Source organism: Scyliorhinus canicula, chromosome 4 (assembly GCF_902713615.1).
Source record: "Scyliorhinus canicula chromosome 4, sScyCan1.1, whole genome shotgun sequence".
NCBI lineage: Eukaryota > Metazoa > Chordata > Chondrichthyes > Carcharhiniformes > Scyliorhinidae > Scyliorhinus > Scyliorhinus canicula.
This window is the reverse complement of record NC_052149.1, coordinates 5,435,266-5,461,118: the sequence shown is the minus strand read 5'-3', so window position 1 is coordinate 5,461,118 and position 25,853 is coordinate 5,435,266. Positions and strand designations below refer to the sequence as shown.

Here is a 25,853-nt window from a genome sequence, read left to right as displayed (position 1 = left end):
AGAGGCAGATTCAATCCTGGCTTCCAAAGGGAATGGGATCATTATCCTAAAGGAAAACGGTAGCAGTGCTGCACGCAAAAGGCGAGAGGGGTGGCACGAGGTGAACTGTTCTAGCGGAGGGCCAGCATGGACACGTCAGGCCAAATGGCCTCCTCCTGTGCTGCAACCATTCTCTGAATTTTCTCCTAATTCTTCCCCCGAAGGCAATTCTTCCCCCGAAGGCTTGGTGAAATAGCGTCATGGACACCCTCAGCCATGGCGCCTCACCAGCTGACTCGTTAGATGACACTGCCAGGCCGTGAGTGTTGGTATCTAAGGGGGCAAGCAGGAAACAAACCGATAGCAGCAAGTTGACAGGGATTCTTCTCTCCAAGCGCAGGAATGTGCGAGCTAATTGTCATGCCAACCCACTACCCTGGCTGAGATCACAGGACAGATTGGGAATCGAACCTGTACCCCCTCCTGTGCAGGGTGGTGATAAAGCTTACCTTCACCGGCCAAGCCATCAGGGGAGAGAAGGGGAGGAGAGAAAAGAAGAGGGGAGGAGAGAGAAGGAGAAGAGGAGAGGGAGAAGGAGAAGAGGAGAGGGAGAAGGAGAAGAGGAGAGGGAGAAGGAGAAGAGGAGAGGGAGAAGGAGAAGAGGAGAGAGAGGGAAGGAGAAGAAGAGAGAGAAGGAGAAGAGGAGAGAGAGAGAAGGAGAAGAGGAGAGAGGGAAGGAGAAGAGGAGAGAGAGAAGGAGGAGAAGAGGAGAGAGAGGAGGGGAGGAAAAGGAGAGAGAAGAAGAGGGGGAGGAGAGAGAGAGAGAGGAGAAAAGAAAGAGAAGAAGAGAAGAGAGAGAAGGAAGAGGAGAGAGAGAAGAGAAAGAAGAAGAGGAGTGAGAAGAGAGAGAAGAGGACAGATGAGAGAGAAGAGAGGAGAGAAAGAGAGAAAAAGGGAGAGAGAGATCAAATCAGAAATTCACACAAAAACTCTTTGCCAAGCAACAGAATGGGGAATTGATTTTAAAGGGTGAAGGGAATAGAAGGTTACGACGATCGAGTTTAAGCAAAACAAGATGGGGGGAGGCTCAAGAGGGAGCTAGCATAGACCGGTTGGGCTGAATGGCCCATTTGTGCCATATATTCTACAGACATCGACATAGAAGATCAAATCTCTGCCCTATTTTTGGTTGACTTCCTATTTGAAGCAATTCAAGTTAAAATAGGCCATCAAACAAGATACAACCTACTGCTTTGCAACTAGAACAAGTGCAGGCACGTGAACAAATTAGTACACCGTCACTCAATCCTTAGGTTCACAGCGTAATACATTCAAACAGAAGGTCACAGTTTTTGTTAGTAGACAAAGTAAAGCAGTAACATAAAGAATAAACAATTGTATTAATTTAAAAAAGACATTACTCATCCTAAAGTTATAATTTCACAAATCAAAGACCATTGATTTGTCAAAACATCATATACGTTAGTATCGTACTGGAAATAAATGCTCCGGTTTTCAGCTGGCTGTCCCTTTCAGAGGGACAATGGCAGCCTTTCTACAGCAGCAGAGCGCTTGGAATGTGTTGGACAAACAGCCCCGCTGTTTGAAGTCTTACTGTGCACTAGACGGCTGTCGGGTGCCAGGTTTATCTACAAAACAGCCATCAACTTGCTTCCAAAACTATTTGTTCCATTATGAAGTGCTTTCGGAGGTGCCTGAAGAGCTGTGATCAGGTACTTCCTAAACATAGCTCTTCGTCTCTGTTTGACAGCAATCCCCACAGGAAAAACAAAGTTTAAAAAGCCCACTCACATCCTTCCTGCCCTCCTCCAAAGGAAATCTGAATGAAGTAAAAGATTTGAGAACATAATTCCTTCTCAGGTCAGTTTTGTCACATCTTATAAATCGAAAGAACACATCACTAAAATGAACCCAACACCAATCATGACCAACGTGACAATTAGCTGCACAAAACTAACCGCCAAGGCTCATCTTTGAAGCTAAACATCTTTTATTTGGAGAATTTAAAAAAAAAAAAAACATGCAAGAGAGTGGGTCGAAACTGGTCGTTGTGAGGTTATTGTACGAGGGCGGGTTATTGTACAGTCATCGGGCTGGGATTTACCAGCGCTTCCCTCCGCTGGCAGAAAACACGTGGCGCGGGGTGGTGGTGGTGGGGGGGGGGGGGCATAAATTCCCACCAGGAATGCTTACAGCACAGAAGGAGGCCATTCTGCCCGTGGGGTCTCAGCAAAAGCACCCCAACCAGTCCCCCCCCGCCCCCCGTCCTATTTTTCCCTGCAGCTCTGCAATTTTCCATCTTCAGGGATTTATCCAGTTCCTTTTTGAAAGCCACAGTTGAATCTGCCTCTATCATGCTCTCAAACAGTGCATTCCACATCCAGAACAGTTGCTGCATAAAAATGTTTTTCCTCATGTTTTTGGCCTTGACGCTTCTGCCTATCATCTTACAACCTGTGCCCCTCTGGTTCACCAACGGGAACAGTTTCTCTCTATCCACTCCGTTCAGACCAGTTTGATTTTGAGAACTTTTATTAAAGTTTCCTTAGGCAGCACCTTCCAAACCCACGACCACTGCCATCTCGAAGGACAAGAGCAGCAGATACCTGGGAACCCCACCACCTGGAGGTTCCCCTCCAAGTCACTTCACCACCCGTTGAAATATATCACCGTTCCTCGACCGTCGCTGGGGCAAAATCCCTCCCTAACAGCACAGCGGGTGTACCTACACCTCAGGGGCTGCAGCAGTTCAAGAAAGCAGCTCACCGTCTCCTTCAAGGGTCATGATGTGGAGATGCCGGCGTTGGACTGGGGCGAGCACAGCAAGAAGTCTTACAACATCAGGTTAAAGTCCAAGAGGTTTGTTGCAAATCACTAACTTTCGGAGTTTAGCTCCTTCATCAGATGGAAAACAGCACCCGAGGAAGGAGCAGTGCTCCGAAAGCTAGTGATTGGAAACAAACCTGTTGGACTTTAAACTGGTGTCGTAAGACTTCTGACTGTCCTTCAGGGGTAACTAGGCATGGGCAATAAATGTTCTCCTAATCAGCGACACCCACATCCAACGAAACAATGAAAAGAAAACTGTATTTAAAACCAAGCTGTTTTGAGTCACTTGTATGTGGCAGTTATGATACTGGATGCTGGTGATGAGATTAGAAAATACCCCACCATTTATGGAAACTAAAATTATTGTATAATAATAATATTTATTGTCACAATTATGCTTACATTAACACTGTAATGATGTTACTGTGAAAATCCCCTAGTCGCCACACTCCGGCGCCTGTTCGGGTACACAGAGGGAGAGTTCAGAGTATCCAATTCACCTAACAAGCGTGTCTTTCGGGACTTGTGAGAGGAAACTGGAGCACGTGGAGGAAACCCACGCAGACACGGGGAGAACGTGCAGGCTCTGCACAGACAGTGACCCAAGCCGGGAATCGAACCTGGGACCCTGGAGCTGTGAAGCAACAGTGCTGAGCATTGAGCTACCATGGTGCCCCCAGCTGTATTCGTGGAATTATTCAGTCAACCAGTCACCCCCAGTCAAGGAATTCTTGCTGTTTTGAGTCTCAACCCTCAGATCCTGAAAAGGATTTTGCAACATCAATAACTTCCTTTACTCCTTAGAGTTGCTGTGTATTTCCAGCAACTTCCATTTTTTTGTTTTTTTTCTAAACATTCGGAATATTGTTTAGTGGCCGAAGTGCTTTAATAACGCTCTTCACAAACTAAATGTCACAGGTTGATCTCACCTGCCAGCTCCAACTAGCTGGAGTTTTACCTGCAGAAGTTGACTGAATTCCATTTAAATCCTCACTAATTAATACTCCCACAATTAAAACCAAACAAACCTCTTCTCTCGGATCAGGCACAAGATGATGATTTTCTTTGGGCAGCTGTGATGTGGAAGGTGCTGCCTAAACAGGCAGTGGAAGCAGATTCAATAACTTTCAAAAGGGAATCGGATAAACACTTGGAAGGTGAAAAGTTTGTAGAGCTCTGGGGAAAGGAGAACAGCGGATCCCAAAGGGCAAAGCACAAATGCAATGGGCCGAATGGCCTTATTCTGGAGGAACCACATTCATGGTGTTTCCTTTGTTTCTTTCACAAATCGATACGAGGTCCAGTGTGGGTCCTGCTGTTTACTGAGGTTGCAGTGGCCAAGGTGCCCCTGCCTCCAATGCAAACTCTAACACATTTTTCAGCAATAGGGCTCATCGACGGTTTACACGGTAAGATGTACCCGCTACAGTTACATCCTATTTCTGAGATGGCAGGGCGTCTGTCTTGGGCTTGGAAATTAATTCATCCCAGCTTTTACTGCAGCTCTTGTGTTAGTGTGGGTGAAGCGGCTTAGCTCCCAGAATTTTACACTTCCCCCGAGGTGGGTTTTGAGGGGGAGGGAGGGGGAAGCAGAAGATTGAATGGCCGGGATTTCCCCTGGGAACCCGCCTGCCCAAAATCCAGACCCAATTTCATGCTTGGGCAGGCAGGGTCTCGGGGGAGGGGGGGGAGGGGGGGGGGGGGGGGGGGGAACAGACCCAAACCCACCCATTCACCTATCAAGGGAGGGGGGGGGACCCAAACCCACCCATTCACCTATCAAAGTCCTTAAGTGGTCACTTAATGGCCTTAACCCACCCAGCCTGCATTTTAGGCAATCCGATTGGGCAAAAACTCTCACGGGCGGAGACCTCCTTCCAAGAGCAGACAGACACAAGTGCTAAGTGGCAGTGGGAGCCACCAGAGTCGGCAGCCACGTGTCAGCCACCGACTCTCAGGATGGTGCATGCTGACCCGCTCGCCATTGTTAAAAACGTTACCCTCGAGCTACCCTCCCTCACTAAACCCAAAACGTCCAGCATGAGGCTGCTGAATGGGAACGTCGGTGCCCCGGTTGGCACGCCCGGTGGAACAGCCGAGCCGCCATTGCTTTGCCTCAGCCGCAGTTGGCTCCTCTGCCCCTGCCCAAACTCAGGCGGCTCAAAGCCAATGACTTACCGTTAAAAACGAGGAGCTCGCTGCTGTGTGGCGCACGCACACACTGTACTAAACCACCGCCTCTTTCAGTGATGAAGAGACATCAGCCACTCTTGCAGCTCATGCTGCTGCAGAAAGGCAATGAAAATAACTGTTTGATGTTGCAAGAGGAGGTTCAACTTGTGAAGGAATGAAACACAAACTTAATGCAACTGGACAATTGCAAATGGAATCAGTTTTTAAACCCAAACATAGCAAAGACAGAGGAGAACCCCAAAAAGCCCAGAGTCTGTACAATCTTCTCCTTGAACGTCCATTGGTTTTTAAAGCAGGCTGATCTTGGGGTTGCAAAGTCACGGTGCACGCGACCTCAAGGGCAAGAATTCAGTGTCACTGGAATTGCTACATGCTCCCTCGGATTCAGCCTGGAGTTCAGGAGGAAGGGAAGGAGCCCCAGGTTCCCCTGGCCTGGGGAGGCTTAATGTCGTCGGCAGGGTTTCCACATTGCTCAGAACGCCTGCCTTCTCCAGCAAGGACATGGATTGCAGATCTAACGGAGAGAGAGTCGGCGAGGTAGACGGCACTGGGCTGTATTCTCCTTCGGGGTGAAACAGAATGTTTGCTTCTGTCCTCGGAGGGTTGGACTCAACGGAAGGAAACGCAGACAGGTTGTTTGTTCCGGATATTTCTTTGGACGTCTCACAACTGCTGGAAAAGGATCCTGCTTCAAGTGGAAGAGAAAACAAAAGTGAACACAACACTAGATGAATAGGGATTTGATGCGATTGGTGATTTTAATTCTGTAACTGGAGAAGGAAACCCATTAAGAGGAACACAGCTCCATTGACAAAGGAACATATCCATAAAGCCAGAGGCTGGATTCTGTCCACCGAGGCCGATCGCGGAGTTGGCAAACTCCCCGATTCGGCAGACCAGACTCGGCTTAAAGGGCCCTGTTATATACCCAATCTTCACTCCGGGGAGCTGGGGGCAGGATTGAGTCAGGAGAAACGATTCCCGAGTCTGGAAGATCACAGAGTTTGGAGAGGATTGTGGGGCAGGATGGGGTTACAGATGGCGGGACTGACGGAGGAGGCGAGATTGAATTGGTTGGGATTGTATTCGATGGGGTTCAGAAGAATGAGGTGGAGAGTGGGTGTGGGGGGGGGGGGGGGGGGGGGGGGGGAAGATCTCATAGAAACCTATAAAATTCTAACAGGATTGGACAGGGTAGATGCAGGAAGGATGTTCCCGATGGTGGGGGGGGTGTCCAGAACCAGGAGTCACAGTCTTGAGGATACAGGGTAGACCATTTAGGACAGAGATGAGGAGAAATTTATTCAACGAGAGAGCATGTTTTCAAGAAGCAGTTAGATATAGCACTTAGGGCGAAGGGGGCATGGTGAAACATGCAAGGAAGTAACACAATCAACCTCGTCTCTACTTGAGACAACAGGCACAGAGACCGTGGCCATGAAAATAGGTTCATCGGTGGGAGAGTTCAATTTATACAACTCACACAAAACACAGAAAATAACATGGAGATTAAGAAGTAGTTGCTATAGGAGGGAGCTGGTTACAAGTCGAGGGGCCGTGCAACCAAATTTGGTAGATAAAGGATTTTAAAAAGGAGAGGTAAGATGGATAGAAGAAAGAAGGGATGTTGCCCGAGGAATAGGGGGACTGTTCAGGGTGAAGTTTGGTGAGGAAGTTCAGAGTGTGTGGCAGGCGGAAGATGTGGCCTGGCCTAGGAGGCTTCAGCCAGGCAAAGCCAAACTCATAACGGCAATGCAATGATCCACAATAAAGGACATCGATGGCACGGGCCTTGTTTGTGAGTTAGCGGACTGTCGTGTGGGAGGTGCAAAGGTGGGAGGTGGAAAAGGGTTACTGCCCCACCGGGAGAGTCCACGTGGTCAGTGGTGGGACAGGAAAAAGTGTTGAGCAAGATGGGCCAAATGGCCTCCTTCTGTACCATAACAATTTTGTGAAGATTAGCCTTCATCCCAAGAGTACCCAGAAGTGGGAAGGTCAGCGAGAGGAGAGGATGGAAAATTTAGGGTTGTTGCTCACAGAAAACAGCAACACAAGCCTTTGATGCATTTACTAAATTACAAACAGGAATAAAATTCAATGGCAGTTGACGATACTACAAACTAATGTGAAAAAACCCATGTCAATAATCAGTTAAACCTCCACTGTCTATTTATACTGTGCTTGCAGCATGGCTATCTATGGGTTACACTACAATGGTCCAGGAGATGATTCTGTAACATCTCAGGCAGTTACAACGACTGAGAAAAAAAATCAGCGAGGGGTCGGGTTCCTTCTGGTTATATTGGCTGAATCAGCTGAAAAGTGCAAAATAATAATCAAAGGAATTTTAAATCAGTGAGTTACGGCCAAAGCACTCGCGTTTCTCCACAATCCTTTCAGCAGGATCGCGATTCGAATACCCCCCCCCCCCCCCCCCCCCCGCCCAAGTCAGTCCCAGCTCACAGGGCTCTGCACGCACACAGGCCCAGCTCACAGGGCTCTGCACGCACACAGGCCCAGCTCACAGGGCTCTGCACGCACACAGGCCCAGCTCACAGGGCTCTGCACGCGCACAGGCCCAGCTCACAGGGCTCTGCACGCGCACAGGCCCAGCTCACAGGGCTCTGCACGCGCACTGTCCCAGCTCACAGGGCTCTGCACGCGCACAGTCCAAGCTCACAGGGCTCTGCACGCGCACAGGCCCAGCTCACAGGGCTCTGCACGCGCACAGTCCCAGCTCACAGGGCTCTGCACGCGCACTGTCCCAGCTCACTGAGCTCTGCACGCGCACAGTCCAAGCTCACAGGGCTCTGCACGCGCACAGGCCCAGCTCACTGAGCTCTGCACGCGCACAGTCCAAGCTCACAGGGCTCTGCACGCGCACAGGCCCAGCTCACAGGGCTCTGCACGCGCACAGTCCCAGCTCACAGGGCTCTGCACGCGCACAGTCCAAGCTCACAGGGCTCTGCACGCGCACAGGCCCAGCTCACAGGGCTCTGCACGCGCACAGGCCCAGCTCACAGGGCTCTGCACGCGCACAGTCCAAGCTCACAGGGCTCTGCATGCGCACAGTCCCAGCTCACAGGGCTCTGCACGCGCACAGGCCCAGCTCACAGGGCTCTGCACGCGCACAGTCCCAGCTCACAGGGCTCTGCACGCGCACAGTCCCAGCTCACAGGGCTCTGCACGCGCACAGGCCCAGCTCACAGGGCTCTGCACGCGCACAGTCCCAATTCACAGGGCTCTGCACGTGCACAATCCCAGCTCACAGGGCTCTGCACGCGCACAGTCCCAGCTCACAGGGCTCTGCACGCGCACAGTCCCAGCTCACAGGGCTCTGCACGCGCACAGTCCCAGCTCACAGGGCTCTGCACGCGCACAGTCCCAGCTCACAGGGCTCTGCACGCGCACAGGCCCAGCTCACAGGGCTCTGCACGCGCACAGGCCCAGCTCACAGGGCTCTGCACGCGCACAGGCCCAGCTCACAGGGCTCTGCACGCGCACAGTCCCAGCTCACAGGGCTCTGCACGCGCACAGTCCCAGCTCACAGGGCTCTGCACGCGCACAGGCCCAGCTCACAGGGCTCTGCACGCGCACAGTCCCAGCTCACAGGGCTCTGCACGCGCACAGGTCAACATCTCACAGGGCTCTGCATGCGCACAGTCCCAGCTCACAGGGCTCTGCACGCGCACAGTCCCAGCTCACAGGGCTCTGCACGCGCACAGGCCCAGCTCACAGGGCTCTGCACGCGCACAGGCCCAGCTCACAGGGCTCTGCACGCGCACAGTCCCAGCTCACAGGGCTCTGCACGCGCACAGGCCCAGCTCACAGGGCTCTGCACGCGCACAGTCCCAGCTCACAGGGCTCTGCACGCGCACAGGTCAACATCTCAAACTCCTGCTGATGGGCAATGCAGCTTTTCCTTCAATCAGGTTCCAGTCAGCATGTTTCAAAACTTCCCCCGCATCACAGACATCCTCAACTTGCAAAGAAACTGACCAATTTAGATCAATGAAACTATTAAATGGTTCAGTAATCTTCTTGAACTTATTAGACCTTAAATCTGGCTTGCATGTGAATAACCTGACATTGATCTAAATGCTTACTTTTAGTGTTAAACCCATTTTCCTGTGCTTCAATAAAACGGTGCCAGGTTACTACACCTAAAATACATCGAGGAAGACCTTTTATTTATTTGGTCTTTTTAAAATCAATGTAGAGCACCCAATCCTTACCTCCCCGCTCCCCCCACCCTCCCCAATTAAGGGCTAATCCGCCGACCCGCACATCTTTGTGTTGTGGGGGTGAGACCCACGCAGACACAGGGAGAATGTGCAAACTCCACACGGACAGTGACCCAGAGCCGGGATCGAACCTGGGACCTCGGCGCCTTGAGGCAGCAGGGCTAACCCACTGCGCCACCGTGCCGCCCGGAGGAATACCTTTTAAAGGGATGGAAAAGTAAGGTCGCGTTTCCTTAAACTCTTTGTGCGATTATGCAGCTGAATTTTGAACCCAGCACAATTTCAAGTACAATTTCCTGATTCTACCCGAAGCAGGGATTCCACAAAACGTGAGCACTATCCATGGAAAGTTAAACAATTCATTTTGGATCTGCCTTAAGGGCACGAGTTATACAAACATACAAAGTAGGAGCAGAAGTAGGCCATTCGGCCCCTCGTGCCAGCTCCGCCATTCAGTAAGATGGTGGCTAATCGGTTTCATGTTTTCCTCCCCGTCTGCTGCTTTGATTCCCATGCCTAACAAGAATCCAGCTACCTCCACCTTAATAATATCCCTCCCGACCTCCACCCTCCCGACCTCCACCCTCCCGACCTCCACCCTCCCGACCTCCAGCCTCCCGACCTCCAGCCTCCCGACCTCCAGCCTCCCGACCTCCAGCCTCCCGACCTCCAGCCTCCCGACCTCCAGCCTCCCGACCTCCAGCCTCCCGACCTCCAGCCTCCCGACCTCCACCCTCCCGACCTCCACCCTCCCGACCTCCACCCTCCCGACCTCCACCCTCCCGACCTCCACCCTCCCGACCTCCACCCTCCCGACCTCCACCCTCCCGACCTCCACCCTCCCCACCTCCACCCCCCCGACCTCCACCCTCCCGACCTCCACCCTCCCGACCTCCACCCTCCCGACCTCCACCCTCCCGACCTCCACCCTCCCGACCTCCACCCTCCCGACCTCCACCCTCCCGACCTCCACCCTCCCGACCTCCACCCTCCCGACCTCCCCACCTCCCCCTCATCTCCCCCCAAAGCCTCCCCCGCCTCCTGAGGCACAGAGATCCAAAGGCGCACAATTCTCTGAGAATAAATTCTGCAAATGGAATTGTACCCAATGAATAGACACAGGGATGGTCTTTAGTTTAATCCATCAGAAATGACACAGAATAAAAGTTACCCTGGAATCGGATGGTGTGCACAATGCTTTGAACTGTAAAAGGTAACAGTGAAGGATAATAAGAGTTTTCACTCCAATTCCAGAGAATTGGGGGATGAGGGGAGGAAGATTTTTTTTTTTACCTTTCTGGAGCAGTTTATCATTTTTTATCTTCTGCACCTCATCTGTTATTCGCTGGACGAGGAAGGTCTGTGTACCTTCTCGCCGAATGGAACTGATCAGCATATCTAGGCCCTTTGGGTTTTCCGTTAGGTGATCAAGCAGTTTTCCCGCCTTCCGCCTACTCGATATCTGGTAAGAAATCTCCTCCGTATCTTCCTTGGACAATATCCTTTTTGCTCGCAAGTAATCATAGTGCCTCTCTGCAATGACTTTCTCACATAAAGTAGGCCTCAGCTTCTCCAAAGCCTGCAAACAAAATGGTAAGAGACGTTAGCGATCTCACACACCCAGTAAGTGAAACACCAAATCCACATCTCCTCCCATTTACTAAACCGTCTCTTATTGAAGTTATTCGGAAGTTCAGGAAAACATCATCACAATAACAAGACTGAAACCGTTATGGGTAATGGTTATCGTTTCCACTTCTTGAGAAAAGCTTGACCACCGCCTTCCCCCTGATGTCTCCCTCTCTCCCTCTTCCTTAATTTGACCACCATGGTAACTCCGGACCAACTCTTATCTCGAATTGTATTTCGGGAGAGAGAAACTCAATACAGCAAATAAATGCCCGCTGTCAGAATCAAGACAAATAGAATCTCCAATTTTTGCCTCATTTATTCCCGAATATACACGCTCCAGGACTTCTTATTGGCATCAGTCTATTCTTCCTTTTACAATCTCCAGATTTAAAAAAAAATCCCAAGCCTCCCATCACTCGAGAGCTTTGGGGATGGCCTTGGCCTCTTTTTCTTTTTAAGGTCACATTTCAAATTTCTTGACAAGGACAAACTACTGTATTTGTAACTGGGGCGAGACCAGACACTGTGTGGATGAGTCGAGATATCCGGGAATTCAAGTTACGGAATCATCACAAAACAGAATTAAAAAGACGAGTTTAGCCTGTATCTCATGTGAGTTGGATTATAAAGTTCTGAAAAGTACCAACTTTTAAAAATTCCTTTAGGGGATAGGATCGGGGGGCCAGGCCAGTATTTATTGCCCATCCCTAATTGCCCTAGAGATGGTGGTAGTGAGCTGCCTTCTTGAACCGCTGGAGTCCATAGAGCATTAGGTCTGCCCACATGGAAGGAACGGCCGATATATTTCCAAGTCAGGATGGTGAGTGACTTGGAGGGGAACCTCCAGCTGGTGGAGTTCCCAGGTATCTGCTGCCCTTGTCCTTCTAGGTGGGCTGGTTTAGCACAGGGCTAAAGAGCTGGCTTTTAAAGCAGACGAAGGCAGGCCAGCAGCACGGTTCAATTCCTGTACCAGCCTCCCCGAACAGGTGCCGGAATGTGGCGACCAGGGGCTTTTTACAGTAACTGCATTTGAAGCCTACTTGTGATAGTAAGCAATTTTCATTTCATTTCATTTTCAGTGGTCGTGAATTTAGAAGGACTGACAAAGGCGGTCTTGTTGGACCCCCCACTAAGCACTGTGCTCACATCAGAGACTGCACCTCAGGAAGGATAGGTTAGCTTTGGAGAAGCAAAATTCATCAGAATGATACTGATGCAATGATGGCTAAATAATGAGGGACGGCTGCATACTCTAGCCCTGTAAGAATATACGTTGCGTCCAGCAAGTGTAAACGTCTACTGGTAATATACTTAAACAACCCGAGTGCGGGGCGGGGGCGAGGTTTGTCGAGAAATATGCTTCATCCAAACCGAAAAACAACCATTGTTGCATCGAACAAGAACAAGGATGAGTGAAACTTCCAATCAGAAACAAAATGACATCAGGCAGTCATCATCAGGTAAGGGAACGTGAGGATCCCAGACACAAGGAAAAGCTGAACTGGTAAATACATGGCCCCTGATCATACCTGGGCTATGAGAGAGAAATCTCTCATGACCATCTGATATGCCAAAAGGAAACAAAAATAAAAGTTAAACAGATAAAGCAGGCAAGTCAGAAAGCTAGGAACAGACATGCTGCCCGGAATGGAAGATGAACACCACAACAATGTTGGGAGTTTGAAGCCAGGTCACGTGACTGACTGAAAGGGACAGAAGACCACAGATGATTCAGAGATGAGGGGTTTGCCATCTGAAGAGAGATTGAGCAATTTAGGCCTATACTCTCTGGCGTTTAGAAGAATGAGGGGTGATCAAATTGAGGTGCACAAGGTGATAAAAGGTTTGGATAAAGTAGACTTGGAGCAGATGCTTCCTCTTGTGGGGCATTCTAAATCGAGAGGTCATAGTCTTAGGACAAGGGATAGCAAATTGAAAACAGAGCTGAGGAGTAACCACTTCTCCCAAAGGGTCGTGAATCTGTGGAATTCGCTACCCCCAGAGTGCGTGGATGCTGGGACAGTGAGGAAATTTAAGGAGGAGTTAGACAGATTTTAATTTGTAATGGGTTGAAAGATTATGGAGTGGAGTTGAGGCCAGGATGAGATCAGCCATGGTGGTACTGAACGGTGCACCAGGCTCGAGAGGCTAAATTTCCTACTCCTGCTCTTAGTTCTGACGTTCTAAGAAAGAACCATTTTGTCGGATTCCACCTTCCAGCTCTTGGTCTGTAGCCCTGTAGGTAACAGCACTCCAGCACAAATTGGGTGTTCTTGATTAATAAGGGAATTTCTTAATTAATATGGAGATATGGGGTAATGTGGAGAAGGCAAGAGAATGGGGATGAGGAACATGTCAGCCATGATCGAATGGGGAGAAGACTCAATGGGTCAAATGGCCTAATTCTGCTCCTATATCTTATGGAAGCAACTTCTAGAACAGACACACCAGCAAAGGACATTATGTGCCATCAAAACACTCTGCCCCAGGACTGAATGGCTAAAAAAGGTAAAACAGACTTGCATTTATATCGCAATAAAGCGCTTAACAATCACAAAGTTTCTTTTTTGAAATACAGTTCCTGATGTAATGCAGGAAACACAGCAGTAAATTTGCGTACCGCAAGCTCCCATAAAGAGCAATATAATAACAAACAGTTAACTTGGGCAAGATTCCCTGGCCTCCCCTTGTGATAAATTGCCCTTAAGTGTCCAAAATTGCCCTTAGTGTTGGGTGGGGTTACTGGGTTATGGGGATAGGGTGGAGGTGTTGACCTTGGGTAGGGTGCTCTTTCCAAGAGCCGGTGCAGACTCGATGGGCCAAATGGCCTCCTTCTGCACAGTAATTCTATGATAATTCACCGCGGTGTGTTTCCCAGTGGTGGGAGGTAGCCCAGGTTCAACATCTCACCTGAAAGACGGCATTCCAACAGTCTCTCAGTATTGCACTGAAGTATCAGCTTTATATCCTGGAGTGGGACTTGAACCCAGAACCTTGTGATTTACAGGCATAAGTTCTACCAACTGAGCCATGACCAGGCCAGCTGGCTTTAGATCAGTGTTCACTCTTGTTTAGACATGATGGGAACCTATATTACTGACTGTGATGCAGTTTCTCTGTCTCATAATCCAAGTGTGCTGACGATACAAAGCTAGGTGGGAAGCTCACAGTGACAGGGACCCGGGTTCAATTCCGGCCTTGGGTCACTGTCTGTGCGGAGTCTGCATGTTCTCCCCGTGTCTGTGTGGGTTTATTCCAGGTGCTCCGGTTTCCTCTCACAGTTCCAATGTGTGCAGGTTCGGTGCATTGGACTTGATAAATTGCCTCTTTGTGTCCTTGGATGTGCAGGTTAGGTTACGGGTATAGGGCGGAGTGGATCGGTGCAGACTTGATGGCCCGAATGGCCTCCTTCTACACTGTGGAAACTCTATGATTGTAAACTGTGCAGAGATCAGAGACAGACTGTAAAGAAATATGGACAGGTTAAGGCAGCGAGCTACAAGGTAGCAAATGGAGAATACAATGTAGGAAAGTGTGAAGTTACTCACTTTGATCTCAGAAATATGAAAACAGACTATTTTTTTCATGATGTTCCACTTGTAAGTGTTGATGTTCAAAGAGCTTGTACAAGGAATACAGAAAGTTAGCACGCATGTGCAGCAAACAATTAGGAAGGTAAATGGCATGTTTCCTTTATTACAAGGGATTGGAGTATAAAAATAAAGATGACTTGTTACAATTGTACAGGGGCTTGGGGCAGCACAAGTGGTTAGCACTGTGGCTTCACAGCGCCGGGGTCCCAGGTTCGATTCCCCGCTGGGTCACTGTCTGTGCGGAGTCTGCATGTTCTCCCCGTGTCTACGTGGGTTTCCTCCGGATGCTCCGGCTTCCTCCCACAGTCTAAAGATGTGCAGGTTAGGTGGATTGGCCATGATAAATTGCCCTTAGTGTCCAAAAAGGTTAGGAGGGGTTATTCGGTTACCTTGAATACTTGGATCACATCACCCATTTAATCTTCTAAAATTCGAGGGACAACTAATTTGAGTAATCTCTCCTTGTAACTGTACCCCTGTAATCCATGTATCATTTTTGTCAACCCACGTTGCACTCCCTCCAAGGCCAAAATATCCTTCCTCAGGTGTGGCGACCAGAACTGCTCCCAGTGACCCCAAGTGGGGTCCAAACAAGGCTCTGTACAGCTGCAGCATAATACTTGATACACCAATCCTCTAACGATAAAGCCTTTAGTCTTTTTGATCATTTTCTGCACTTGTTCCTGGTTTTTTAAGAGCCTATGCACCTGCACTATGCTTGATGTCAGTGGTAGGCAAACTGTTGGAGAAGATACTGAGGGATAGGATCTATTCACATTTGGAAGAAATTAGATTTATCAGTGATAGGCAGCATGGTTTTGTGCAGGGAAGGTCACGTCTTAAAAACCTAATAGAATTCTTTGAGGAAGGTACAAAGTTAATTGATGAGGAAAGGGCTGTAGATGTCATATACATGGACTTCAGTAAGGCATTTGATAAAGTTTCTTATGGCAGGTTGATGGAAAAAGTGAAGTCGTATGGGGTCCAGGGTGTACTAGCTAGATGGCTAAAGAACTGGCTGGGCAACAGGAGACAGAGAGTAGTGGTGGAAGGGAGTATCTCAAAATGGAGAAAGGTGACTAGTGGTGTTCCACAGGGATCCGTGCTCGGACCACTGTTTTTTGTGATATACATAAATGATCTGGACGAAGGTATAGGTGGTCTGATTAGCAAGTTTGCAGATGATACCAATATTGGTGGAGTTGCAGATAGCGAGGAGGACTGTCAGAGAATACAGCAGAATATAGATAGATTGGAGAGTTGGGCAGAGAAATGGCAGGTGGAGTTCAATCCAGGCAAATGCGAGGTGATGCATTTGGAAGATCTAATTCCAGAGTGGACTATACGGTCAATGGAAGAGTCCTAGGGAAAATTGATGTACAGAGAGATCTGGGAGTTCAGGTCCATTGTACCCTGAAGGTGGCAACGCAGGTCGATAGAGTGGTCAAGAAGGCATACAGCATGCTTGCCTTCATCGGACGGGGTATTGAGTACAAGAGTTGGCAGGTCATGTTACAGTTGTATAGGACTTTGGTTCGGCCACATTTGGAATACTGCATGCAGTTCGCGTCGCCACATTACCAGAAGGATGTGGATGCTTTGGAGAGGGTGCAGAGGAGGTTCACCAGGATGTTGCCTGGTATGGAGGGTGCTAGCTATGAAGAAAGGTTGAGTAGATTAGGATTGTTTTCGTTGGAAAGACGGAGGTTGAGGGGGGACCTGATTGAGGTTTACAAAATTATGAGAAGTATGGACAGGGTGGATAGCAACAAGCTTTTCCCAAGAGTGGGGCAGCACTGTAGCATTGTGGATAGCACAATTGCTTCATAGCTCCAGGGTCCCAGGTTCGATTCCGGCGTGGGTCACTGTCTGTGCGGAGTCTTCACATCCTCTCCGTGTCTGCGTGGGTTTCCTCCGGGTGCTCCGGTTTCCTCCCACAATACTCCAATTAATACCCAACTACTGTTTTATGCAAATTTAAACGTTGTTTTGCACTCTCTGCCTCTATTTATAAAGCTTAGTTTGCTTAACTAAACACATTCACCCAGCCGCCTCTACTCCTGCACCCACTTCAGAATTCTACCCTTTATTTCACCTGCTCTCTCTAGCTTTCCCCACCAAAATGTATCACTTCACAAAAGCTTCACCTGCCACTTGTCCACCCATTCAATCAGTTTGTCCTTCTCACATCTCCTCAACAACAGTTCACCACACACCAAAGTTTTGACGTGAGCTTTGGACAGAGTCAGCCAGACTCAAAATGTTGGCTTTCTCTCTCTCTCTACAGCTGCTGCCAGACCTGCTGAGATTGGCCAGTATTTTCTGCTTCAGATTCCAGCATCTGTCTTGTTATGCTCTTGGCGTAGCACAAGCTGCTTCCTTGATGTTCACTCTGACAAAGGAAGGTTCAGACGTGGAGATAACTTCAACACGTTTATTAAACTATTTACAATTCCCCAACTCTGATTCGCCACAACTGTTAATCCTTCTATAGCTACTCAGACTGACGAACCAGTCTGCTACAATCCACGTGGTGGGTGTGATGTTGAATTAACCCTGTGTCTGTACTCACTGTGTGTCTCCACTGGAAAGAGGAAGATCATGTGTGCTGTGTCCTTTATATATGGGTTGGTGTAATGCCCCCCTGTGGTAGTGTCACCTCTGTGTGTATCGTGAATGCCCATTGGTCGTGTCCTATCTTTCTGACCTATTGTTTGAGTGTCTGTGTGGCATGTCTCTGGTGCTCCCTCTAGTGTCTAGCTAGTCTACATGTACTTACATTAACCCCTTGTGTATCCACAGTGATGCATGTCACCACATCCCCCCTTTTTTCGTGCAACATATTTTCTGTACACTTAAAGAAAATTGAACAAAAAAAACAGGTAGATAAGCGATGCTCTGTACAAGTCACGATAACAGTGATCATTAAACAATAAGTCCAAATCATATGTGTGAGTCCAAAACCCATCAATTATCATGGTCGATTGTCTTTCTTGTTGGGTTGGTGAGTTGGTGATTTTGATGGAGGCATGTCCTTGTGAACGCCATCAGTGTCCATGTGCATAAGGAACCAAGAAGCGGTCAAATCACTTTGTCGTCTGATTTGGAGTCTTTTTTTCTTCCGATGCTTGTGGCAGCGATGTTGGATGGCATCTGGCCTGAAAGCCAGGTTGCCTGTTGGTGGTGCAGCACAGGGAATTGGGAAGATGCATCGTCCTGCTATGGTACGTCATTGTACTGAGCTGAGCAGTAACAGTGTCCCTCATGGGCAGAGTTGTACCATGTCGTACCAGTCGTAGTTCCATTAGTGTACTCTTTGTCGTGCTTGCTGTCGACGATGTTGTTTTGGTACACGTCGTGTCGTTGTCTTTGATATGGTTTTCATAGGTTGTGTTGTTGTGTCGGTTGGATTTGTTGCCGTGTTTGCTGCGCTCAAGGACCACACTCTGTGGACAATACGAGTCCTTCACACAGTTCCTCGAGTCAGCGTGCTTTGTGGCATCTGCTGTTTTCTCGAGCGTGCCGTCACTGAGTTTGCGGTGCTCCCCGTCTGGAGTCTGGTCTGTTTCACCTGAGTCAGTTTTGGTATGTCGATGCTCCCCGTCTGGAGTCATAGCAGGTTCACGAGTCAGCTGAGATTTCTTGATGCTCCATGTCTGGAGTCAAAACATTCAGCAATGCATTTGCTTGTGGAGAGGCTCGAGCGAATGAGGTTTGAAGTAACGTGGTGTCACCGGAGTCAGCAGTAGTCTCACTGTGATCGTCGAGTGCCTCTATACACACTAGCTGAGGTCTGTCACATTGCACGTCTTGTATGGGAAGTGGGATGCTGTCGTCACTTGTCTCACATACAGTGGGTAGAGCCTCAGTAGCTTCATGTTGTTCACTTGGGCTGGGTAGACTGTCAGAATTTTCTTCTTGTGGTTCAAACAATGTGGGTGGACTGTCATAGTCGCTTTGTTGTTCACTTGAGCATAGCAGACTTGCATCGTCTGCTGCTGGTTGCTCAGAGGAGGTTGCTAGACCCTCATGGTCCTGTTCATGCAAGGACTGCGCTTTGGAGTCTTGCATAGCTTCTATCGTGGAGGCTGTCCACAAGCTCGCTGTGGAGGCTTGTGTCACTCGAGTCACTTCTTGTGTGGAGACGTGCAGTTGTCTCGCTGTTGAGTCTTTCATCGCTTCCTATGTAGAGGCTGGGATCCTTTGTGGTGCGTGGACCACTCTCTGTGTGGAGTCAGGACCCCTTAGCGGTGCGTGGACCACTCTCTGTGTGGCAGCAGGCCGCTCTCTGTGGGCTTGTACCGCTCTCTGTCTCTTGGTGTCAGGCCGCAGCAGAATCCTGCACTCACGAGTCGGGATGTCATATATGCTGGGCTGAAGATCCTCAATTCCGAAGAACACATCCACGTCTGTGTCGGATTTGGTACTGTGGTCGCCATCTCCAATGATGAAATCTTCGTCTGAGTCGTAGTCTTCTAGGACCATATGATCACTTTGTGTGTCGGAGCTGGCATTGGGCTCATGATGTCCAAAGAAGAAATAAAGGTCGGAATCGTAGTATTCAAGGACTGTATCATCTCTTTGGGCAGTGCTAACTGCTTGTTGTAGGGTTCTGCGGAGGTTACTTTCAGCTACTGGTTGAATTTCAGACATTGCACTGTCGTTCCAGGTGAAAGAATCTGGTTTTACGGCGCTAAAAAAAAATTTCCGTGCTTTGGGACATTTCCCATTTAAGTGGGCGTGGTCCAGACCCTCTGACATCACAAGTGTGTGATGTAGGTCATAGGAAGCGACTGAGCATTCTCAGATCACTGTTCCTTTATTGGGGGCCTTATTCTCCACTGCGCATGTGCAGCACCTTTACCAAGATGGCTGCAATTCAAAACTCCAGATTTCTGCTGCAAGCCTACCTCGTGGTGAGTTTGGTGCTTCTTTTACCGATTTTTCTTGTATTCTCCTCGCAGAATTCTTGTAATTTGACCAGGCCGGTCTGGAATTCACTCTTGGTTTTCCCTTTTGAGTATTTGAAGGACTCGAAGATTTCAGCTGCTTCTGGACCCGCGATGGTAAGTAGAAGCTTTATTTTCTCTACATCCGCCACGCCATCCAAGTCGGACGCAACCAGGTAGATCTCGAATCTCTGCCTGAACGCACGCCAGTTTTCACTGAGACTGCCTTGGTATCTGAGCTGCTGTGGAACCGGAATCCCGAACACCATCTTGCCTGGCTGTTGTTGCTGGTTGTCACTGCTTGCTGAGTTGTAACTATATGGATTGAAACAGTCACTCAACTGGTACCATGTCTTGTTATGCTCTTGGCGTAGCATAAGCTGCTTCCTTGACGTTCACTCTGACAAAGGAAGGTTCAGACGTGGAGATAACTTCAACACGTTTATTAAACTATTTACAATTCCCCAACTCTGATTCGCCACAACTGTTAATCCTTCTATAGCTACTCAGACTGACGAACCAGTCTGCTACAATCCACGTGGTGGGTGTGATGTTGAATCAACCCTGTGTCTGTACTCACTGAGTGTCTCCACTGGAAAGAGGAAGATCATGTGTGCTTTGTCCTTTATATATGGGTTGGTGTAATACCCCCCTGTGGTAGTGTCACCTCTGTGTGTATCGTGAATGCCCATTGGTCGTGTCCTATCTTACTGACCTATTGTTTAAGTGTCTGTGTGGCATGTCTCTGGTGCTCCCTCTAGTGTCTAGCTAGTCTACGTGTACTTACATTAACCCCTTGTGTATCTACAGTGATGCATATCACCACAGCATCCGCAGTAATTTCCTTTTGTTTTGCTCCCAAGTTTTGTTTGATAGGCAGTCCTGTGAAACACCTTGTGCCATTTTATGCCCCTAAAAGGTGCGAGAGAAATGCAAGTTTTCTCCTGCTGTTTCTGAAAGAATTTGACATGAAATGAAATGAAAAATGAAAATTGCTTATTGTCACGAGTAGGCTTCAATGAAGTTACTGTGAAAAGCCCCTACTCGCCACATTCCGGCGCCTGTCCGGGGAGGCTGGTACAGGAATCGAACTGTGCTGCTTGCCTGCTGGTCTGCTTTAAATGCCAGCGATTTAGCCCAGTGAGCTAAACCAGCCCCACTCCATGAATGGAGTGTACCGGTATCTATGAGAGATTTGAACTCTTGAACAAAAAATGTTCAATGTGATGTGAAAGTGAAAATTGCTTATTGTCACAAATGGGCTTCAAATGAAGTTACTGTGAAAAGCCCCTTGTCGCCACATTCCGGCGCCTGTTCCAGCACACTCCGGAGGCTGGTACGGGAATTGAACCGTGCTGCTGGTCTGCCTTGGTCTGCTTTAAAAGCCAGCTATTGAGCCCTGTGCTAATAGACAGGAAGCCCCAAATCATGGTAATTACATCCAATGTAGCAAACATGCAATGCCATACGCTCCTTATTTGGGCAACAGGGTTCCGTGGTACAAGACACGTCTTCAGCAACGTTCTCCAACCACCATGTGGCATGTCAGAAACCACAGTGACCCAAATCTATACCTTAAACGCGGAAGGAAATTTACTTGGTGCTGACTACCTGCAGGTGGAGTTATCGGAAACGCACATTCTCCCCCCCCCCCCCCCCCCCCCTCCCAAATCTGTTTGAGGGATACGTATTAGGCCTCGTCATCAGGGGGATCTCCTCTCTTTCAGCTCAATGTGATCTTTCATACCTGCCTGAGAAGGCAGGCAGAGATAATTCAATATCTTGTCCGACCTCCTGCCAGGGTGCCGCTTCGCCCGATACTGACCCCCTGTCGGGGTGGGACAATGTGTAACGTTCCTTGACGTGCAGATTTTTTGACCATGAAAGGATTTTGCTGCACAAAGATGGAGTATCGCCAAAGCTGGCTATTACACAATGTACAGCACACTAACAGGCCATTTCACCCAAACATACAACTAGAAGGCCATTCAGCCCCCCGCGCATCGCCTCTCTCACGATATTGTGACAATCGATGAAGATGGACAACTCCCTTTTCAACCCCATGGAGTGAAATTTTACCGAATTGTAGCTGGAGCGTTGTACACAATGCCCATCACGGATTTGTTAAATGGACAGATATCAAATATGTTACAGTTCTTGAAGCAAGATATGATCTTGGAATAGAGCCAGTAAGTGGAAAGGTAAACGAGGCAGAAATATTCCACACATAAGCACTCAAGAGGTTGCTGAATTCTGGCCAAGGATTTGTTAAAAACTTTGAGAAAGCAAACCTAACAAGTTATTCCAAGCAACCTTACTCTGAAATGCAATTGTTAAGTGGTATATTAACCAGAGAATCTCAACAGGGACGTTTAGTCCAGAGAATGCTCATCCTTAGAAAATTCACAGTTTAAATGATCAATTTCTCAAACTCTTTTACGTAACAGCGAGGGGAAAACATGAAGTTACAAGGTGTTTCTTTTTTTTAAAAGTGGTTAATTACATTGTTATAGGCAATATTCCGGCAATAGTACTGAAGACTTGTGCTCCAGAACTTGCCGCACCCCAACCAAGCTGTTCCAATTCAGCTGCAACACTGGCATCCAACCGACAATATGGAAAATTGCCCAGGCATGTCTTGTACACAAAAGGCAGGAACTAACCCAACCTGGCCAATTACCGCCTCATCAATCTACTCTCAATCATCAGCAAAATGATGGAAGGAGTCATCAACAGTGCTACCAAGTGGCAATCAATTCCTGACCTCATTACTTGGTTCCAACATGGACAAAAGAGCTGAACTCCAGAGGAGAGACGAGAGTTACTGCCCTTGACATCAAGGCAGAATTCAAGGAGCCCTAGCAGAACTGGAGTCGATGAGAGTCGGGGGTGGGGGGGGGGGGGGGGGGGGGGGGGGGGGGGGGGGGGGCTCTCCGCTGGTTGGAGTCATACCTGACACAATGGAAGATGGTCGCTGGAGGTCAGTCATCTCAGCTCCCGGACATCGCTGCAGGCATTCCTCAGGATAGTAGCCTAAGCACAACCATCTTTAGCTGCTTCATTAATGATCTTCCTTCCATCATAAGATCAGAAGTGGGGTTCTTTGCAGGTGACTGCACAATGTTCAGCGCCATTTGCGACTCCTCACATAATGAAGCAGTTCATGTCCAAAGGCATTAAGACCTGGACATTATCCAGGCTTGGATTGACAAGTTAAATTCGTGCCCCACACGTGCCAGACCATCCCCAACAAGAAAGGGTCCAACCATCAACCCTTGACATTCAATGGCATTAACATCACTTAATCCCCCACAATCAACACCCTGAGGGTTGCCATTGCTAGCGCCCTCAATCCCGTCACAAACTCTCCTCCATTCTGACCCATTGGGAATCAACCCCTCTGACCCAGCTCCGTACCTTCTCCACATTCACCGCCCAGTAATAATACACCAGGTTCAGAAGACCCAAACCCCCTGCCTGTAGTAGCACCTTTCTAATTCTGGCCACCTTCCCTCCCCATATGAACGAGGTAATCATCCCTTCAATCTTTCTTCCTTTGGTAGGAAAATCACAGGCATTGAAAAATAAACAGGACTCGCAGCAGCACATTCAGTTTAACCGCCTGTACCTGACCCGCCAGTGACAGAGCGAGACCATCCCACCTCGCCAGATCAGCTTAACCCGCCAGTGACAGAGCGAGACCATCCCACCTTGCCAGATCAGCTTTCACCCTCCCTACAAAACTCGAAATGTTGTACCTGCGGAGCCCCCCCCCCAATCCTGAGCAACCTGCACCCCCAGGTATCTACAGTGAGCCCCTGCCTTACGGAATGGCAGACCCCCACCCCTGTCCCCACCACTGGCCGAGACAACACAAAATATTCACTCGTCTCGATTTAATTTGTACCCCGGGAAAGACCCAAACCCCGAAGCTGCTCCAATATTCCCTTATTGACACACTCGGTTCCGACACGTTTAATATCAAGTCATCGGCATACAAGGACACCCTATGCTCTGTCCCCCACTGCACTATCCCTTTCGATACAAAGAACAAAGAAAAATACAGCACAGGAACAGGCCCTTCGGCCCTCCAAGCCTGTGGCGCCCATGCTGCCCGTCGAAACTAAAATCTTCTACACTTCCTGGGTCCGTATCCCTCTATTCCCATCCTATTCATGTATTTGTCAAGATGCCCCTTAAACGTCACTATCATCCGTACTTAAACATCACCACCTCCTCCGGCAGCAAGTTCCAGGCACCCACTACCCTCCGAGTAAAAAACTTGCCTCATATATTTCCTCCTAAACTTTGCCCCTCACACCTTAAACCTATGCCCCCTAGTAATTGACCCCTCTGCCCTGGGGAAAAGCCTCTGATTGTCCACTCTGTCTATGCACCTCATAATTTTGTAGACCTCTATCAGGTCGCCCCTCAACCTCCGTCGTTCCAGTGAGAACAAACTGAGTTTATTCAACCTCCCCTCATAGCTAATGCCCTCCATACCAGGCAACATCCTGGTAAATCTCTTCTGCATCCTCTCTAAAGCCTCCACATCCTTCTGGTAATGTGGCGACCAGAATTGAACTCTATACTCCAAGTGTGGCCCAACTAAGGTTCTATACAGCTGCAACATGACTTGCCAATTTTTATACTCAATGCCCCGGCCAATGAAGGCAAGCATGCTGTATGCCTTCTTGTCTACCTTCTCCACCTGTGTTGCCCCTTTCAGTGACCTGTGGACCTGTACACCTAGATCTCTCTGACAGTCAATACTCTCGAGGGTTCTACCATTCACTGTATATTCCCTAACTGCATTAGACCTTCCAAAATGCATTACCTCATATTTGTCCGGATTAAACTCCATCTGCCATCTCTCCACCCAAGTCTCCAAACAATCTAAATCCTGCTGTATCCTCTGACAGTCCTCATCGCTATCCGCAATTCCACCAATCTTTGTGTCGTCTGCAAACTTACTAATCAGGCCAGTTACATTTTCCTCCAAATCATTTATATATACTACGAACAGCAAAGGTCCCAGCACTGATCCCTGCGGAACATCACTAGTCACAGCCCTCCAATCAGAAAAGCACCCTTCCATTGCTACTCTCTGCCTTCTATGACCAAGCCAGTTCTGTATCCACCTTGCCAGCTCACCCCTGATCCCGTGTGACTTCACCTTTTGTACCAGTCTGCCATGAGGAACCTTGTCAAAGGCCTTACTGAAGTCCATATAGACAACATCCACTGCCCTACCTGCATCAATCATCTTTGTGACCTCTTCGAAAAACTCTATCAAGTTAGTGAGACACGGCCTCCCCATCACAAAACCGTGCTGCCTCTCACTAATACGTCCATTTGCTTCCAAATGGGAGTAGATCCTGTCTCGAAGAATTCTCTCCAGTAATTTCCTACCACTGACGCAAGGCTCACCGGCCTGTAGTTCCCTGGATTATCCTTGCTACCCTTCTTAAACAAAGGAACAACATTGGCTATTCTCCAGTCCTCCGGGACATCACCTGAAGACAGTGAGGATCCGAATATTTCTGTCAAGGCCTCAGCAATTTCCTCTCTAGCCTCCTTCAGTATTCTGGGGTAGATCCCATCAGGCCCTGGGGACTTATCTACTAATATTTTTCAAGACTCCCAACACCTCGTATTTTTGGATCTCAATGTGACCCAGGCTATAGATTTACATAGAATTTACAGTGCAGAAGGAGGCCATTCGGCCCATCGAGTCTCCACCGGCTCCTGGAAAGAGCACCCTACCCAAGGTTAACACCTCCACCCTATCCCCATAACCCAGTAACCCTACCCAACACTAAGGGCAATTTTGGACACTAAGGGCCATTTATCATGGCCAATCCACCTAACCTGCACATCTTTGGATTGTGGGAGGAAACCGGAGCACCCGGAGGAAACCCACGCACACACGGGGAGGATGTGCAGACTCCGCACAGACAGTGACCCAAGCCGGGAATCGAACCTGGGATCCGGGAGCTGTGAAGCAATTGTGCTATCCACAATGCTACCGTGCTGCCCTCGTTCATCACAGCTCAGTTTCCTATCCTTCTAGCTAATTTTCATAGAATCATAGATTCCCTACATTGCAGAAGGAGGCCATTCGGCCCACTGAGTCCCACCTACCCTCCGAAAGAGCACCCGGCCTAGGCCCACTCCCCCTCCCTATCCCTGTAACCCCATAACGCCCACCTAACCTTTGGACTCTAAGGAGGTCCGAAGAAAGGGCAATGGTCGACCCTCAGTGGGGCTCCCCCCCCCCCCAAAGCAGACACGACAGGGTTGAGTACCATTGCTGACTGGATGGGGCTCTTATGTGGACATTAATTGCCCACTTAAGGGCCTCAAATTGCTGTTCAGACTTCCCGCCCTGCAGTTAATCAGGTCAGAGCTGC

General features: G+C 48.9%; 1 protein-coding gene across 3 annotated transcripts in view; it reads right to left on the bottom strand.

Moving 5' to 3' along the window:
• Nucleotides 1-4,550: 4,550 nt before the first annotated feature.
• Nucleotides 4,551-25,853, bottom strand: part of bcl10 (BCL10 immune signaling adaptor) — a 49,513-nt gene continuing 28,210 nt past the window's right edge. Inside the window, exons 2-4 of one of the 3 annotated variants that reach the window (XM_038793622.1) lie at nucleotides 14,447-14,519; nucleotides 10,560-10,845; nucleotides 4,551-5,710 (exon numbers count right to left, since the gene is read on the bottom strand). In XM_038793622.1, the coding sequence (XP_038649550.1) occupies nucleotides 5,340-5,710; nucleotides 10,560-10,845; nucleotides 14,447-14,485 (696 nt within the window). In that variant the 5' untranslated portion in view covers nucleotides 14,486-14,519 and the 3' untranslated portion in view covers nucleotides 4,551-5,339. The remainder of the gene's footprint in view (nucleotides 5,711-10,559; nucleotides 10,846-14,446; nucleotides 14,520-25,853) is intronic. The other 2 variants (XM_038793621.1, XM_038793620.1) reach the window with 2 other exon arrangements.